At 47.9% G+C, this 18,485-nt stretch overlaps 2 protein-coding genes across 6 annotated transcripts; one reads left to right on the plus strand and one right to left on the minus strand.

Moving 5' to 3' along the window:
* Positions 1-1,278: 1,278 nt before the first annotated feature.
* On the plus strand, positions 1,279-9,481 carry CCDC65 (coiled-coil domain containing 65). 2 transcript variants are annotated; one of them, XM_067696379.1, is made up of 8 exons: positions 1,279-1,629; positions 2,188-2,355; positions 5,587-5,756; positions 6,155-6,293; positions 7,472-7,669; positions 7,872-8,090; positions 8,461-8,607; positions 8,705-9,481. In XM_067696379.1, the coding sequence occupies exons 1-8, from the start codon at positions 1,498-1,500 to the stop codon at positions 9,020-9,022; spliced, it is 1,491 nt and encodes a 496-aa protein (XP_067552480.1). In that variant the 5' UTR covers positions 1,279-1,497; the 3' UTR covers positions 9,023-9,481. The 2 variants fall into 2 exon arrangements, with proteins under 2 accessions (XP_067552480.1, XP_067552481.1); XM_067696380.1 differs by lacking the exon at positions 2,188-2,355.
* Positions 9,465-13,240, minus strand: FKBP11 (FKBP prolyl isomerase 11). Of its 4 annotated transcripts, none has more exons than XM_067696382.1 (6): positions 12,978-13,230; positions 12,727-12,792; positions 12,258-12,345; positions 11,928-11,961; positions 11,506-11,576; positions 9,465-9,703 (listed from the first exon to the last, which is right to left on the minus strand). In XM_067696382.1, the coding sequence occupies exons 1-6, from the start codon at positions 13,110-13,112 to the stop codon at positions 9,486-9,488; spliced, it is 612 nt and encodes a 203-aa protein (XP_067552483.1). In that variant the 5' UTR covers positions 13,113-13,230; the 3' UTR covers positions 9,465-9,485. The 4 variants fall into 4 exon arrangements, with proteins under 4 accessions (XP_067552483.1, XP_067552486.1, XP_067552484.1 ...); XM_067696385.1 differs by lacking the exon at positions 12,258-12,345 and adding an exon at positions 12,426-12,541 and having other exon boundaries at positions 12,978-13,052; XM_067696381.1 differs by lacking the exon at positions 9,465-9,703 and adding an exon at positions 9,718-11,138 and having other exon boundaries at positions 12,978-13,240.
* Positions 13,241-18,485: the final 5,245 nt, after the last annotated feature.

Raw genomic sequence — 18,485 nt, forward strand, 5'->3', positions numbered from 1 at the left:
GCACAGGCTCAGCGGCCATGGCTCACAGGTCCAGCCACTCCATGGCATGTGGGATCTTCCCGGACCGGGGCACGAACCCGTGTCCCCTGCATCGGCAGGCGGACTCTCAACCACTGCGCCACCAGGGAAGCCCCTGTGAGGGTATTTCTTGATGCGATTAGCATTTTAATCAGTAGACTGAGTAAAGCAGATTGCTCTCCCTTATGTGGGTGGGTCTTATCCAATCAGCTGAAGGCCTGAACAGAATAAAAGGGCTGAGTAAGATGGAACTCCTCCTGCCTGACTGCTTGAGTTGGGACTTTGGTCTTTTCTGGCCTTTGGACTCAGACTGAAACATCAGATGGATGGAAATATATATTTTATGTTGTAAATATTTATATTTTAAATATTATATATTTAAAATATTGGTTCTGTTTCTCTGGAGGACTCTGATACAGGCATTATATCTCACATTTAAAACAACTTTATTGAGGCATATTTTGCATATCATAATTTGCCCTTTTCAAGTATATAATGCAATGATTTTTTTAACCCAAATTCATCAAGTTGTCCAAAATAAATCAGTTTCAGAACATTTTCATCAACCCAATATGATCTCTCATGTGCATTTAATGTTAATCTCCCCCCCTGCCTCCAAGCAATTTGTAGTTTACTTTGCATCTTTATAGCTTTGCCTTTTCTGGGTAGTTCATATAAATGGAAACTTACAATATGTGGCCTCTTGGCTTCTGCGGTTTATCCACACTGCAGCATGCATGCATAGTCTGTTCCTTTTTTATCGTTGAATAGTATTCCACTGTGTGGAAAGAGCATATTTTGTCTCCCATTCAGTTGTTTTGGGACATTTCGGCTGTTTCCAATTGGGCTATTATGAGTAATGCTGCTAAGAACATTCCTGTGCAAGTCTTTATGTGGATACACTCTCATTTCTTTCAGATTGATGTCTGAAAGTGAAATTGCTGGTTCACACTGTGAATTTATGTTTAACATTTTAAGACACTGCCAAAGTGTCTTCCAAAGTGGCTGTACCATTTTGCATTCCCACCACCAGTGTATGAGGGTTCCTGTTTCTCCATATATCTCCAAAACTTGTTATTACTTGTATTTTAAAATATGGCCATTATGTGAAAAATAATCCAAAAAAGATTTTTAAACGGTCATTGGGGAAGCTAGGGATTTTGAGAAGTAAAAGACCCTCTCTCAAAAACTGACTGCGGTCCTCCAGCCGGCAGAGGGCGCACCGAGCCAAGACCTCTTCTCCTAGCCGTTACAGCGCCATCTTAGCGAGATCCCCGTTGCTAGGAGACGGAGATGCGTCTTTTGGTTTGGGAGCCTTGCCTCACCGCTATCCCAGGCTATCTCCTGCCTGAGGTCTGAGATCTAAGGTCCAACTACCCTCCAGGGGCAGTTCCAGAAGTCAGCTTTCTGGGGGCATTTTCCTCCTACCCCCTCTAGCGCTGGCCCTGGCAGGCGGAGGATCCTCGCCCAGATCCAGCTATGTCTAAGAAAGGGAAAAAGGCCAAGATGCCCCTGTCCGACGAAGAGCAGCTGCTTCTGTTTCAGCAGAAGTTGCTGGCAGAGGAGGAGATGGCCAAGAAGAAAGAGAGGCTCCTGAACCAGTTCTTAAAGGTGATGGATTTTTGCATTAACTCTCTGCCCAATCCCACACGCCCCCTGCACTGGTCCTGTTGCCTTGCCCCTGTCATTGTGGGAGCCTCATTTTCATGCTAGCCTCCGCTCCTCTGGAAATCTTAAGACCCAGATATACTTAGATTTCAGGCAATATTGTCTGGGGGAAGGGGCAGTTCTCTGTGAAGCATGGAGGGAGGAAGGTGGTGTAAAGCTTGACAATCACTCCTGAGCCCCAGAACTGGGACAGTAGGTGCTATCAGCTGTCTGAGCTGTCTGAAATCGTGATATTCTCCCTCGAGATGGGTCATTACAAACAATATCCTGCTCTGATGCTTCCACCCAGAAGGAAATTCATGCTAGCTCTCCCTAAAATGCCATTGGGCTGCTCCTTTCTTACTTCAGACCCTCCCAAAACAAGAACAGGAACTCCTGAGTGTTAGCCATGAGGAGCTTTGGTCCCTCAGAAAAGAAGAAGGGTGATCTTGTTTGTTGTACTGTATCAGGGCTTTTAACCCTGACCTCTGGGAGGGGGTAGTTATTTATTCCTTCACACAGGACAAGCTGGCCAAGGAGGAGCACAACTGTGCCCTGAACCTTAGTAAGATTAACACACAGTGGAGGACGGTCCTTCGGGAAGTCAAGACCAGAGAGCTTCATAAGGACATTGAGATCCTCAGCCGAACGTTTGAACGAGTGGTGGACTGCAAGGACGGTGTCATCAAGGCAAGCTCTCTTCCCAAAGAAACACTTGACTATGACTGTCTTGATCTCTTAATAGAATGGGCCTAGTGAAGTAATTGATCTTAAAGCCCTCCCAAGACACATGAAATGAAAACTAGAATATTGAGCCGTCATCCTTCTCCCTCTGTTAGAGGAGCCATTCTCCTTGGTCATCTACTGCCTCAAACCAGTACCATATTAGAGTTATAAGGCACAGTAGACATCACCTGATGACTTGAACTTAGTTCTATACCTTCGTTTCAATGTGAGAAGACTCAGTTCCAGAGGCAGGAACCAGTTTGCTCAAGGTCACACAGCTAGTCCATGAGAGAGCTGTGACTACACACGGATTTCTTGACCCCCACTCCAGTGCTTTATTCAACCAAATTCTGTTTGGCCTCTTTGATTCAACTTCAGTGGCCCTGGATGAGGTTGAGAAGATCTCCATCGGTAAGAGCAGTTCTGTATCTTTAAGCAATTCAATCAGCCAACCTTATGTTTTGGGGAGGTTCTTGAGTTGAGTATATACCATCTTTTCTTCTAAGGGATTTCTTCTCTTGAGTTCCAAACCCCTTATTCAGGATCCCTCGATATCTGTTCCTGGCTGTGTCACTGTCCTCAAAACTGAGCTCATGAGCTCCTCCTTCTCTAGCCAGCCCCATTTCCCATCCTCCACCATCTGATCTTCCTCATACTCTCTATTTGGGTAGGACCATTCACCAGATCACCCAACCCAGGAATCTGGGAATCATCCCAGCTTTTGCTTCCATTCCTAACTTCTGTTACTAAGTCTTGTATAAATCTTCTGCTTAAATATTTTTCAAAGTCACACCCTGCTCTTCTTCCTCACTGTCCTGCTGTAGTTGAGACGGGCATTATCTATTGCAATAGTCTCTTTTTTTATTTTTTAATTTAATTTAATTTATTTATTTTGGGCTGTATTGGGTCTTCATTGCTGTGTGCAGGCTTTCTCTAGTTGTGGCGAGCGGGGGCTACTCTTTGTTGCGGTGCGCGGGCTTCTCACCGCGGTGGCTTCTCTTGTTGCGGAGCACGGACTCTGGGCGCGAGGGCTTCAGTAGTTGTAGCGCGAGGGCTTTGGTAGTTGTAGCACACGGGCTCAGTAGTTGTGGCTCACAGGCTCTAGAGCGCAGGCTCAGTAGGTGTGGCGCGCAGGCTTAGTTGCTCCGCGGCATGTGGGATCTTCCCAGACCAGGGCTCAAACCCGTGTCCCATGCACTGGCAGGTGTATTTCTAACCGCTGCGCCACCAGGGAAATCCTCACCAGGATTATCTTTCTAAAGCAAATATCTGATCCTGTTACTCCACTGCGTAAATCTCCTTAGTGGCTCCCCTCTTCTACAGAAAAAATCGAAACTCCTTGGAAGGAACATCAAACATCAAAGCCCTTCATGATCTGGCCTCTACCTGTACCTTTCACATAGCCAGCCTTCTTTCCTGTGCCTTTGCACATGCCATTCCCTATCTCCTCAGTTTTCCTGGCAAGCTCTCACTCCTGCTTCAAGAGTGATACAACTGACATCTCTTCTATGAAGCCCTCCTCAGTGCTCTTAGTCAGATGTAGGCACTAAGTCCTTTATATCCCATTGTCACTGGGAAATCATCAACCTCATAGCATTTTTCATGCTGTAATTTCTTTTCAGAATTTACAAAATCAGAATTTAATCTGAACTTTATACCTGGGGTTTTTTTGGGGTTTTTTTTCAGAATTTATTGTAATTTTCTACTTATATAACTTTTCCTACTGCAAGACTTCAAGCTCCTTTGGGGGCACTGAGAATGTCTTTTGATCTCTGAATCCTCAGCATCCAGCAGGGTGCTGGTACATAGCAGGTTTAGTAAACGTTTCTTGAGTGAGTGAATAGTCTTCCATTATCAGCACCTATTTCATATCTCTTTCATACTAAACATGTAAGGTAAAAGCTAGCAATGTGGTAGTTTACAGTGAGTGGATCATGTGGGCATTTGGTAAATGCTTTTTTGCTTTATTCACTTTAATTTGTTTTACTTTTTTGAATAGGTAGTTCAACTCACAAAATTCAAAAGATAAAAAAGTTATATAGAGAAAAGTTCCCTCCCACTGGTGCGTTTCAGCCACCCAGTGCCCCTCCCAATAATTTTAGTTTCATGAGTAAACCTTTTTTTTTTACACAAATGGTAGTATTACATAGTGTTCTGCCCCTTGCCTTTTTCACTTAATAATATATCCTGGGGATTATTCAACATTAGCCCATAAAGAGCTTCTCATTTTTTTTTTTAACAACTGCATAGTATACTGTATTGTAGTTGAACATGTTACTTTGTCCTCGGTATTTCCTGTGTCTTGGTAATTCGATCTAGAAGCTTGCAGGTGTTGTGTTTTTCTATTAGGAGGCACATTTGTGATGTTAGCAGCTGTTGATTATCCATTAATTCATTGGGGGTTGCAAAGTGCTGATTTTCTAATAGTATTCTTTTTTCATTTATTAGTTTGAATACTTCTATAAAGAGATACTATCATTTACCATTCAGTTACCCAGAGGTATACTTTATATAAGAAATGCTTATATACACTATAGGTTATATAAGAAATGCTCTTTCTCTTCCCTTTACAAACCAGTTTAAAAAAAAAAAAAAGAATCGGTTGTCTGGCATCCTCTAATGGTAACTGATTTTTTTTAAAAGTATCCTGATAAACTCATAATCAAACATATTTGATATGTTTTGATCCATTGCAGTTCTTATCCATATTGATGCTCACACGGTCCCTTTTTTTTCTAGTGGACATGTTCTCATTTTTTATTGCTACATCACAAACCACCCTAAATTAGCAACTTACGACAACAATTTACTTCACTCTGTCTCGTGGTTCTGCAGGTTGACTTAGCTTATCAGGGAGGTTCCTGCCTGACATCTCTCGTACGGTTTTCAGTCAGATGTCATGTGGGGCTGCAGTCATCTGAAGGCTTGACTGAGCTGGATGTGTAAGATGACTGACAGTTGATTCTGACTATCTGCTGGGAGCTCAGCTGGGCCGTTGACTGGAATGAATGCTTCCACATGGCCCCTTCACCAGCACTGGCTTCTCACATTCACAAGTGGCAGAGCCAGAGCTCCCAGGGCCAAAGAATTGGCTTTAGAGACTAGGGAAAATAGGAACTAGCTAGCCGAATACATTTTTATTTTCTCACAGAGATGCCATTCAGCCAAAATGGTAACTCTGTGTTTCCTACCCAGTCGTTAGTGAAGGACCTGTCAGAAGCTGAGGAGCAGTACGCCCACGCGCTGCGCAGCCACTTGCACAACATTGACCAGCTCTTGGCCCTGCAGAGACGCCGGCTCAGCCTCCTAGAGGAAAGTTACAACGTGGAGCTGGAGGCCCTAACCAAGGAGTTTGAGACAGAAAGGTATGGGGACCTAAGAGGAGATATGGGGGGGTTGAGCCCAGGGGACTAGCTAGAGCCTATGTCAAGATGCTGGCTGTAAGCAGCCACCCACTTTCAACTATCAAAATCCTACGCATCTACCTCTCTGGGGGACAGGGATGGGAAGGAGACTTTTCACTGCAACCTTTTGTACTTTTTGATTTTTGTATCATATGAATGTATTACCTATTCAAAAATCAAAATAATCTTATTCATTCTTTCTGGCCCTGAAAAGAATAGAACCCGCCTTCCCTCTGTCCTTCTTCAGTACCTAAGAGTTTGTACCGTTCATATAGTTTTATTACATACTGCTTTGCATTGTCATTATTGATCCCTATGCTTTATGCCTCAGAGCAGAGACGGTATCTTATCTCCTACAGGAAGACAATTATTGACCAACATGAAAAAGAGATTCACTACCTACAAGATGTCTTCGTGGCCATGGAGCAGAACTGCCTAGATTCTGAGTACGAAAGCAAGCTGGAGTTCCAGAGCATGTGGGAAGATCTCAAAAACAAGGTACAGAGGGAGAGCAGAAGGGCAGGAACTGGGAGAAAGTGAGAGAAAATCGCTCAAGGCTAGTAGAGCTAGAAGAGATCCCTTTAACCAACATGGCCAATAAAATGCCTGTTGCCGCTGTAGGTACCCCTACTGCTTTTTGTAATTTTGTGAAAATTGGTGGGGAGGGGGAACCATTCTGAAATGTCAAGGAAGTGCATTTTAGAGCTAACGCACACCAAGGAGATTGTCTGGCTTCTCCTCTGTGATTTGTAGATGAAGAAATTAAGGCCCAAAGAAGTGAAATGACCTGCCAAAGTCATGCTGCTGGTCTGTGGTAGAGCCAGGGGGAGAGTCCAGTTCTCCTGTCCCTTGGCCCCAAGAGCTTCCACCACCCTGGAGGCTGCAGACTTAGCCAGCCTGCAGACCTGGATTTGGGGGGTGGGGCCCTTTGCTTCTTTTTGGCTGCGTTGGGTCTTCGTTGCTGTGCGCAGGCTTTCTCTAGTTGCGGTGAGTGGGGACTACTCTTCGTTGTGGTGCTGGGCTTCTCATCACGTTGCCTTCTCTTGTTGCAGAGCATGGGCTCTAGGCATGGGGGCTTCAGTAGTTGTGGCACGCAGGCTCAGTAGTTGTGGCTCGCAGGCTCTAGAGCACAGGCTCAGTAGTTGTGGCGCACGGGCGTAGTTGCTCCGCGGCATGCGGGATCCTCCCGGACCAGGGCTCGAACCCGTGTCCCCTGCATTGGCAGGTGGAGTCTTAACCACTGTGCCACCAGGGAAGCCCCCGCTTTGTTTTTATTTTGCCTCATAACGTTTCATTAAAAATTTTTATAAGCTCTCTACATTTAAAAATTGGAAGATTTCACATAAAAATCCAAATTTTCAGCTTCCCTTGAAAAATGTAAAGATCTGGTAACACTGGGCCACATTCCAAATGGAGACATTCATGTGAAGCTGAGCAGCTGTGCTCCCACCCCCCCAAACACAGACCAATGGAGCATTTCCTCTCTGGTTCGCCACAGGCCCCAGCTAGCCCACAGCGCTTATTTATATCATCTGCCTGGTTTGTAGGCATTTTCACTGGCAACCTCTGCACCACGCTGTGCTACAAACAGTTCAAGAGGGGGAGGTTGCTGGTGGAAGTGAAAGGGTGCTAATAGGGTAATTCCAAGCACTGGCTATTTTGGGGCCACTTCCCAGAATTTAGAAGAGAAGCACTTTCTAAGACTGCAACTGGAGCATACAGTAGAAGATCTGTGGAGAAGGTTCCAGGATGCACTCAAGAATTACACTGATGCCACAGAGGATCGAAAGATCGCCTTCGAGACTCTAAAGGCAAAGGACGAGAAGAGCTGCAAAGAGATTGAAGCACAGATGAAAAAAATACAGAGACTACAGGTTAGTGCAGCCCACCCGAAAGACTCACTGCTTTAACTGTTCCATTATCCCCTGTTCTCCTTTCCCCAGTTTCTACTGGGCCTCATCACTGGTTGGGGAAAGATGGTATGCTCTGGTATCAGTCCCCAGACAGTCCTTTTACCTGCTCCCTGAAGACCCTCACCTAGTCAACTGTTTCCTCTAACCTACCCTGTTCCTCTAGGATTCCATAATTATTTTAAAAGGCAAGATCATGGTGCACGGCCGCGAGAGTGAAGAACAGAACCAGGACATTCGTGAGGACAAGGAGTTGGTCCTTGTACAACTGCGAAAACTTAAGGCCCAAAGGACTCAGGCCCGGGGAATATCACAGGAGAACTTAGTCAAACTCACCCTGGAAAGTAATGCCACCCTCAAGGCCCTGAGGAAGATTGTCGACAAGGTAACAAAGGGGAGAAGGCAGCCAGAACAGAACCAAGGAAGACGGCTCCCTGCGAAGCGGAAGGGGCTGGGGAGACATAGAGGGCTTCCCCCTGCTTCCTGCCTGAGTGCACACTTGGAATGCCTATTCTATTCCATGTTCCCTCTCCTCTCACATTTTAAGTGAAATTACTTCATGATGAATGAATTTTAGAAGAGTATAAAATACTTGGAATAGTGCTTGGCACATAGCTCTCTCTGTTGGATGTATTTATTATTTTTGTTTCCCATTTGGATAAGTAGCTCCCCTGGTTTGAAGCAGGGGAACCAAATCCACTATTTCCCCTCCCCACCCCCTTTCCTAATGAAAGGTCTCTTCTTGCTTCCAATAGGGTGAAAAGGTCCTTAAACTTGCTGAAATATGTAGGAAATTTGAAACAGAGGAAGAAAAAGTGCTGCCTTTTTATTCGTCGGTATTGACTCCCGAGGAGCAGGACATAAAGATTGACCCAGAGGAGTTTACTGAGGAGCTTGGAAAGGTAAGCTTCCTACGGCCCGGAGGCCACCGCCCAAGGCTGGGGCTACACTTGCTAATGGGTGCTACCACACCCCTTCTCCCTTTAATTCAATTCCCAGGTGATAATGGACTACATAGGGATGGAGAATTTCTGGAAAAGGTACAACAAAGTGAAACTGGAGCAACTGAGCCTTCAACACAGACGTGCCCAGTTGTTGGAAATCAATGAGAAGCTGCGGGAGATGCTCAAGCAGTACTTGGATGGCATCTCAGTGAGTGATGAAGTGCTGAGCCAGCTCAGCCCACGCTTCATCGTCAATCAAAGCAGGAACTTACCCCAGCCCCCGTCCATGCCTACAGCCCAGCCAGGTGGCCAAAAACCTCCAGCCACTTACAACATCATTGAAGCAGCCCATGTGATCGCCCACATCCTGTGATACAAGGAGAAAATCTCTTTTCAACCCCCAGAGAATGTTTTGAGAGACCTGAGGACTTTGCTATTAAAAATCTCCATGGAGTTTATGAGCTCCTTGTATCTTTGCCATGTTGGATAGAACAGTCTACTTGGAGGACACTAGGAATACAGCGGCCCTAGGGGGTAAAGAGAGTAGCTAGGCAACTACCCAGAGGCTTACTTCTCGGTGACGGATTGCTCCTCAGTCAGGACGCCATGGGAGCCAAAACACATACCTTCGGGACCCAGAGATCCCATGGTCCTTGGGGTAAGTCAGGACAGGAAGAGGGCCAGGAGAAGAGATCCAAAGCCTCCAACCACCCCCATGCCAGGCAAGACCCAACGAAGAATGCCCTTTCTCCCCAGCCCTTTACCTTATCCCCACTTACAAAGGTAGCAGCAGAAAGTATCCGGTGAAAAGTGCAAAGATTTTAAAAAATTATTTTTTATTTCTTTTTGCTCTTGTTTCTTTTCTCTTCCTTGAGCTTCTTTTTGGAGACTTTAGGTCTGCTGGCCTTTTTGTATAGGTGATACCCAATGAGGCCCAGGAGGGTTGGCACCATGGCCATGCCTACCAGAGGCAAAATGCCCTTCACCAGCTTTTGCCAGTAGTTGGCTCGGATCAGTGCAATGAGCTCCACGTCAAAATGCAGCTCTGCATCCGCTGGAGGCAGAGAGGAGGTGAAGGTTAGAATCCCTGTGCATGTTACCCAGGACTCAAATCTGAATGAAAGCGGGGAGGGCAGACCACAACCACAGCACCAACTGTAAAGCTGGCGAGATTTAAATGTGGGGCTGAGTTCTCTTACAAAGGCAGAAGCAGAGGAGGGTTATGAGCTATCTAGTTATAGTCACGTTTACCTCAAATATACAAGTGTGGCTTGTATTCACTGACAGGTCTTTGCCAGGACAGAAAAACTTTCTGTGAAAAGTACTTGTAAAGTCCATTTGTAAGTTAGAGACCGCTGTACTAACTGTATTCCATTTCTAAACAGCCACATGGAGAGAATCTTTGCGGGGCTGAAATTAATTGGATTTAAACTAGACTTTTTAAAATTTCACCAACCAATGAGCACACCTCAATGTGATTGTTAAAAAAAAAAATAGGTGTTTCACCATAAAGGCTAGAGAGGAAGAAGGATGTGGTTTAAGATGTAAGGACTGGGGCTTTCCTGGTGGCGCAGTGGTTCAGAGTCCACCTGCCGATGCAGGGGACACGGGTTCGTGCCCCGGTCCGGGAAGATCCCACATGCCTAGCGGAGCGGCTGGGCCCGTGAGCCATGGCCGCTGAGCCTGCGCGTCCGGAGCCTGTGCTCCACAACGGGAGAGGCCACAACAGTGAGAGGCCCGCGTACCGCAAAAAAAAAAAAAAGGAGTGGAGGAATGGACAGGAATGAGTTGGGGGAGAAATGCAAACAGGCAGCACTGGAAATGAGGAGGTAACAGAACGTTGGGTAAAAGAATTTCTCTTTAGTCCCCTGACCCTCTCTATGGGTCTCTGTCTAAGCTGGAACTCGGATGAGAACTTTTATCCCAATACTCTGAAGTACAAGTCATTTTCGCTAGTAGAACATTTCTTATAACCAAAAGCAAGAGATATGCATCTTGGGAAATCTGTCCAGTCTCAGGCCTTCAAAAATCGGTGTCAGCAGTGACCTGTGAGGGCTTTTGAAGTTAGGGGGTAGGCTTGGCTATTTTTTTTTTTTAAACTTATTTTTAATTTTTATTTATTTAATTTATCTTGGTTGCACCAGGTCTTAGTTGCAGCATGTATGTGGGATCTAGTTCCCTGGGGATCAAACCCGAGTCCCCTGCATTGGAGGGAAGATTCTTAACCACTGCACCACCAGGGAAGTCCCAGGCTTGGATTTTAAAAGCTGTTTTTTGTTTTATTTTGTTTTGAATTACTTGACTGTGATCATCCTGGTGGAGGCTGAAAGGAACGGTGGAGATGTGGTGAGAAGCCATGCCAACTGCACAACCAACAGTTTGGAGTTGTAGGAAAAGGGCAGGAAAGAAGTCCAGAATTCTCGGAGAGGTGGCACAGGCAGCAGACTCGTGTGGCTCAAGCAGGTGTCTCCTCCCTAAAAAGTTGCTGTCTGCCAGAGGACAAGCCAGTGGCTTTAACAGGTTATATATTCCTAGTCCCTGCTGGTGATCTGAGGAGGAAGAAGGTGGCCCTGCAGAAGGAAGCCTCAGCCACTCCTGTACCTTTCAGGAAGCTGGGTTTAGACCTTCTCAAGCTCCAGACAAAGTGTACGTGGCTCCTTGTACGTGGCTCTTAAAGACTGGGTGTTTTTGTTTGTTTTTGCTGCACAGTGCAGCATGTGGGATCTTAGTTCCCAAATCATGGATCCAACCTGCGCCCCGTGCATTGGAAGCATAGGGTCTTAACCACTGGACTGCCAGGGAAGTCCCTGGGACTGGGTATTTTGATAGCCACAGAGAGAGGCCTAGTCAGATTACCTGGGATAGATGGCGGAAATCCCCGTTTTCCATAGGCCAAGTGAGAAGGAACGATTACCCTTCGCTTCTCTCTGAGGGAAGGAATGTGAGTCATAGCCAGAGGTGGGAACAGGTGGGCCAGCCACCTCAGTCCATCTGAAGCCCCACCAACAAAACCCTCTGGATATTCACACTCAAAACGTGAACTTTCCCACCTGAGCACCAAACAGGTTGACCAGCCAAGGCGTCCATCCCCCCACATGTCTCAACTCCACCAACAAAATCCACAGCCAGGAAGCCTGAGGCTTCATCCAAAGCCTCAGTGCCCAGTGACCTTGACCTGCCCAGTGTGACGCCAAAGCCCATTCTCCTGCCTCCTCTAGGAGCAGGGATAGCAGAGCCATGCAGAGGGGGTACCCAAGCCCACCTGCCCAGATACTCACCCCACACACATGTCTAGAAGGCTCTGCTCCAGACCTTGAGGAAGAAGACACAACTGAATAGGAAACTACCTACATTCCCCAAATCCCAGGAGAGGAGGCTCAAAGGCTCCCCATGGACCCTCAGTTGAGCTCCCCACTGCTGGAATCTCTGGCTTCCAATGTGGTGTGGGGCAAGAGGAGTACTAGAAGCGGGGTTTGAACCTCAGGAGGTGGCTGGTAGAGCCCGGGGATCTTATTCCAGGGGACATTTCCACTGTAGCTTAGGAGTTGAAGAAGCTAAGCAAGGGCTTAGGTTGGGAAGAAGTGGAATGGGAGGTACGGCTCACATACCTGGTATCACCTGCTTTTGGCCAAGTTCTATAACCAGAGGATCTCTGGTCAGAGAAGTGTCAAAGATGCGTCCATCTACCAAGCTGCCCTGGGTGGGGTGGGGGGGGGGGGAAGAGCTTCTAGAGCACACACCTAGTACCTCTCCCTCCCAGCAGGGCGCGCACACACCTGGGCCTCGGTCGGCAACCCGCTAGTGACTGCTGCCTAGCATTCCCCTCGGGGCAGAAAGGGCTGGCGCTTCTCGGAGATCCCTCCACCCTTCACTTCTCAGGGCCCGGGAGGAACTGGCGGAAAAGCAGGGAGGTAAAAAGGGTAGGGAAGAGGAGCGCCCCTCCCCCGGCCACGTGCTGGAGGACCCCCAGAGCCGGAGTGACTCGCGAACCGCTTGCCACGTGTCCAAGCTAAAGCTGACGTGTTGCTGCAGGGCGCCGCCCCCCCAGGCCCCGCCCCGGCCCCCCAGGCCCCTCACCGAGTAGTGTATGTGAAGCGTGTCTCCAAAGGCAGCAGGCTCAGCACACGGTTCCGGGGGCTCCACCTATGATCGCACTACAGGAGTCACGGAGGCTCCTCCAAAGATCCCGTTCTTGCCCTTAGACTCAGCACCCCCAATTCAGTGCCCGCACTGCCTCTCCTCCCCGCTCCCAGGTTCCTTGAGACCCCGGCATTCGCCTCACGAGGCCCGACCTCCAAAGAGCCCGCCCGGGACTATCTCCTCCTCACCAGGGTCTCTACTTGGAGGGTCCGGACGGGACTTTCGGTTTCGAACCCAGCGTCAGCCCGGCACACCGCCCCACTGAGCAGCAGCGGCAGCAGCAGCAGCACACGGAGCGGGAGAAGTGAGGGGCGCAGGGTCATGACTGGATGGGCGCAGGTCACGGGACACCCAGGACCGGCTGTTGGGTGGCAGCGGCTAGGACCGCAGTTCCTTCAGCGCCCAGGCCAGACTGGACGGGACGGGGCGGGTCGCGACGCGCGCCAGCTCCTCCTCCCGTAGCCCTTCCTCCACCTTGTCCCCACCTCCTGGAGGGAGGAGGCCGCGGGAGCTCTCCCTGCCCTGAGATTCTGACCTGTCCGTTAGCCGTTCGGTCCCATCGCGAGGGGCTGGGCCACATAATGGCACCCATTTACGACTACGTATTGTGTTCCAGACACTTGTCTGTAATCCTCAAAACCACCTTGAAAGGTAGGCATGGTTGTTTCCATTTTACAGATGACGAACTGGGTGTTCAGGTTAAGTAAGTTGCTCAAGGTCATCTAGCTAGGTGGTGACAGAGACAGGATTCAAACCCAGGACTACCTGAGTCCAGCCAGTTTGCGCCCTGGTCTTTCCTCTTAAAGATATGTGTGTCCTCACACCTATCCTGGCAGTGTCTGGCTGGCCCACCGCAACCCAGCAGCTGCCGAAGGTCGTATCCCTCTCCCATATCCAGCCCTTCAGCTTGATTTTCTGGAGGTCATATACCCAAAAGGAGGGAGGGTGTTGTCCCATCACCCTGTCCTTAAGTTAACTGAAAAGAGCACAGGTTATTTCACTGTAAGGGTGGGATGAATCCCTGATCTTTTCCTCTGACATTACCATTTCCTTTCTCCTTTCATCAACAAAATTGTCAAAAGACCAGCTACATACACCCATTTTATGTTTGTGCAAGGACTTCGGGTTTTTTTGGTTTGTTTTTAGAAATTCTTTTTATTTATTTTGGCTGCATTGGGTCTTCGTTGCTGCGCGCGGACTTTCTCTAGTTGCAGCCAGCAGGGGCTGCTCTTCGTTGAGGTGGCTTCTCTTGTAGGCTTCAGTAGTTGTGGCACACGGGCTCAGTAGTTGTGGCTTGCAGGCTGTAGAGCACAAGCTCAGTAGTTGTAGCGCATGGGATTAGTTGCTCCGCAGCATGCGGGATCTTCTCGGACCAGGGCTCAAACCCGTGTCCCCTGCATTGACAGGTGTTTTTTTTGTTTGTTTTTTTTTTTTTTTTTGCGGTACGCGGGCCTCTCACCGCTGTGGCCTTTCCCGTTGCGGAACACAGGCTCCGGACGCGCAGGCCCAGCGGCCACGGCCCACGGGCCCAGCCGCTCCACGGCATGTGGGATCCTCCCGGACCGGGGCACGAACCCGCGTCCCCTGCATCGGCGGACTCTCAACCACTGCGCCAACAGGGAAGCGCCCTGACAGGTGGATTCTTAACCACTGCGCCACCAGGGAAGTCCCAGGACTTCAGTTTTTAAAAGACTTTTTAAGTTATTTTGGGTGACCCTACCAATCCCCTTGTGCATGATTTAAGCCCTCACTGCCTACTCAGGCCTTGGGTATCTGGATTCTGCTCCCTCAAAGGTCCAGTGAGCTCACAGTCACCATATTTTGGATCACTTCTTAGGTCTTGTCCTCTTAAGCATCTCTCTGGTCCATGATGCCATTGAGCTCTGACTGCCCTCCTAAGCTCTAGGTGCCACTGTGTACTGGGGATCTCCACCTGGATGTTTGACCAGCACCGCAAATCAACACACACAATACCGTACTCATTCCTCTTTCTCCTTCCATCCCACCTGCAACAATCTAGACTTCTCTCCCAACCTCCTGTTTCTGTTCCTGGTTCTGCTATCAGCACTCTCTTTGATTCTCCTCTCACCCCCACATCCAACCAGTCTGCTTTGGATTTTCCCTCCACAGCCTCTCCAGCTCTTTCTTTCCATTCCCACAGCTACCACCCTAATTAAACCTTCATTATTTCTCTTTTGGGTTTTTTCTTTTCTTTTTTTTAAAAAGCCCCCTCAGCAGGAGGAAATTTCTGGGGGTGATGGAATGCTCCATATCTTGATAGGGATGTGGGTTACATGGGTGTATGCCTGTCAAAACTTATCAAACTGTGTAAGATCTGTGCATTGCACTTTATGCAAATTATTCCTCAAATTCTTTAAAAAGGAAAAAAAAATCAAACACAAACAGAACTATATTTCCACGTCTCCCTTAAAGTTGTATAAGGCCACGTGACTAAGTTCTGGCCTATAAGACATAAACCAAAGTGTTTGAAATATTGTCCTGGACTTCCAGGGAGGCTGCTTAAAGGAAGTTAATTTAACTAAGCAGTGTGTCGCAGTGCCCCACCTCCTCCCCCCCAGTCTCCTTCCCTTCCTTCTTTCTGCTGCCTGGAATACAGATGAGATGAATTACACTCTAGCAGCCGTATTAGACCATGAGGCGACCATGAGGCTGTAAGTAGGAAAGCGAACAAAAAGAAGTCATCGGAGACTGGTAACCGTAGAGCCACCATACCAGTCCTGATTGCCTACCACCAGACACCTTTTAACTGAGGCAGAAATGAACTTCTAGGGACTTCCCTGGCAGTCTAGTGGTTAAGACTCTGTGCTTCCACTGCAGGGGGCATGGGTTCGACCCCTGGTTGGGGAACTAAGATCCCACAGGCCACGCGGTGTGGCCAAAAATTAAAAAGAAATAAACTTCTATCTTGTTAAAACAAAAAACAACAAAATAAGCCCCTCGGCCTCAGCCTCTCCCTGCTCTAGCCCATTCTGTTCACTGTTGCCGTCTGTTCAGCGTCAGTCACGTTACCTACCCACCCACTAAAAAGCCTGCATGGGGGCTTCCCTGGTGGCGCAGTGGTTGAGAGTCCGCCTGCCGATGCAGGGGACACGGGTTCGTGCCCCGGTCCGGGAAGATCCCACATGCCATGGAGCGGCTGGGCCCGTGAGCCATGGCCGCTGAGCCTGCGCGTCTGGAGCCTGTGCTCTGCAATGGGAGAGGCCACAACGGTGAGAGGCCCACGTACCAAAAAAAAAAAAAAAAAAAAGCCTGCATGGCTCCACACTGTCCAGTAAATTAAATGCAGACTACCTGCTATGCCAGTTGAAAGCTTTCATCATCTGGTCTTAACCTGCCTTTCCAAACCTGGCTTTGATTCCATTAAAATGAAAGCCTTTTAAAGACAGGAACCTCGTATTTCTCATTTCTATATTCTCATTGCCTAGTATGATGTCTGACACATTTGATGCTTGATAAATGTTTATAAATTGAATCAAATCCCCTTCACGTTCATGGCATCAGATGAACCTGCGTTGTGTGTTTTCATCTCTGTGTGCAGTTCATGCTCTTCCTTCACCTGTCAAGCTCCTTCCAGGCCAAGCTTGAAGATCACCTCCGCTGTTAAGTCCTGATCCCCTTAGCTAGAAGTGACTTCTCTTATTTCAGAACTTCAGGCACACTTGGGGACTTTAATGTATTTTTCCTTGTGTTGTGGTTATTTGTGTATTTCCGTCCCCCTCTCCTCTAAAGAGCGAGCTCACTGATGGCGAGGACAAGATATCTGGAGTCCCTTAGATGCTAGCTGCACAATACCCTCCATATAACAGATTCCAGACAAATATGTTTTATTCTGAGTAAATACTATATACTATGCAGTACTGAGAAACCATTAAAAAGGAAAACCTAACTATACTAATATAGAAAACCTCTAAGACAAACATATATACCTTAAAGTTTTAAAAAAAAAAGGTAGAATAATAGATGTGATGAGTCCCTTTATATTTTAACCCCTCCCCAAATGTGTGTATAGACACATATATTTAGAATAGGAACTAGAGGATGCACACCAAATAGCCGAGGGTGGTAACCTTTGCGGACAGAGTGAGCAGAGGGGAACAAGTCCTACATGCTGCTCTGAACACTTCGGTATTGTCTGGATCTTTTGCAACAAAAATTATTTTGGTTACAAAGATAAATTCTGAAATTAAAATACTGCATGAATGAACATGAGACACAGCAATCCAAGGCGATGTGTGGGAGGTGTTGAGGGAGTTGTGCTAGCGGAGCTAAAGGAGCCAGGCCAGGAGAAAAACGTCCTTGTGACTAGAGGCCATGGCAGCTTTGCATACCTTAAAGGAAAGCAGTGTTTCTAAACAAGGGAGAAAGGGTATAAAGGCAGAGGGCCAGATATTTGGGGAAAATGAACCGACCAGTTTGGCTAAAGTAAGGGATTTAGCCAGAAGACCAGACAGAGGTAATTGGAGAGAGAAGGGAGAGCTGGTTGTGGAGAGCCTTGAATGGCAGTGGGAACCCACTGAAAGCTTCTGAGCAAAGGGTGACCATGCACACTGCACTGAGGCATCGGCTGACTGGAATGGTGCCACCGAGGTGGACGGCTACTGTCTTGTCCAGCTCTGAGGCTTTGTTTGGTAGGTAATCTGAATGGGAAGGGGTGAGAGAGGATGGTAGCAGAAAAGGGCAAAACTAAGACAACGTCACCCACAGAGGGCAGCAAAGCCCTCTTGGACCCGGAAGGGACCATGGAGGAAGGAGTTTTCTCCTTGGATCAAGTTAGGAGGAACCTGAAGGACAGAGAAAAGTAGCATGGTCCTGGGAAAGGCAGGGGAGCAGGCCCAATCCTGACTCAAGGCACAAGTTAATCAGAGGGCCACTTCTGGAGAGGTTTCCACCTTCAAAGGTGTCTGTCAGCAAGTACGAGAAACTACCACAGACCCCTGGCTTCCAAGACTCATGGGGCACCCATCATGTCCAGTTTGGTCAAGGGCAATGACGTCTATTCATTCATCAAGGTTGAGTGACTATCATGCGCCAGATAGTAAGCAAGGCACTGCTTTCTAAATGGTTTTAATATGTTTGACGGATTGTTAATAAAGTCAGCATATACAAATCTGGGTTCGAAATCGAATGGCATGTTTTCAGGAGCATGCCTATGCCCTGGCTGACTAGATGTTTTCTTTTCAGGTATGGTTATGCGCTCGTAACCAGGAATGAAGCATGACCTCCCTCGCGCACCCTGCCCTTTGGCTGTTCTAGCCAGGGATGTCTCATCCCATCAATGCAACATCTGGCATAGGCAAGAACAGATTCTCCATCTCCTATTTATTACCTAAAGGCAGTATTCCTATATTCAGAACCCAGAAAAAAGCTAGCATCCAAATCCCTGTGATGCATCGCCCCACGCTAAGCCCTCCAACCCTTACAAGGCCTTGCACTCTGTCTTAGGACAGCTCTCAACGCTTGTGGGAGGAAGTGCCAGGTGGCCAAGTTCATTCTCAAACCTCCTGCCTGGCCCAGACTCACTGTCCAGACCTCCTCAGAGACAGCTCTCAATGCACCCGGTTTGGAGGAAGGGTCGGGCAGGAAGGGTGCCTGGGCAGAACTGGTCAGCTCTGGGAACAGAGAGCCAGAGTTCTGGCTTGCGAGGCACCCTCTCTACTCCACCACATTCAGCTCAG

This window comes from Pseudorca crassidens, chromosome 11, assembly GCF_039906515.1.
Source record: "Pseudorca crassidens isolate mPseCra1 chromosome 11, mPseCra1.hap1, whole genome shotgun sequence".
Classification (NCBI taxonomy): Eukaryota; Metazoa; Chordata; class Mammalia; order Artiodactyla; family Delphinidae; genus Pseudorca; species Pseudorca crassidens.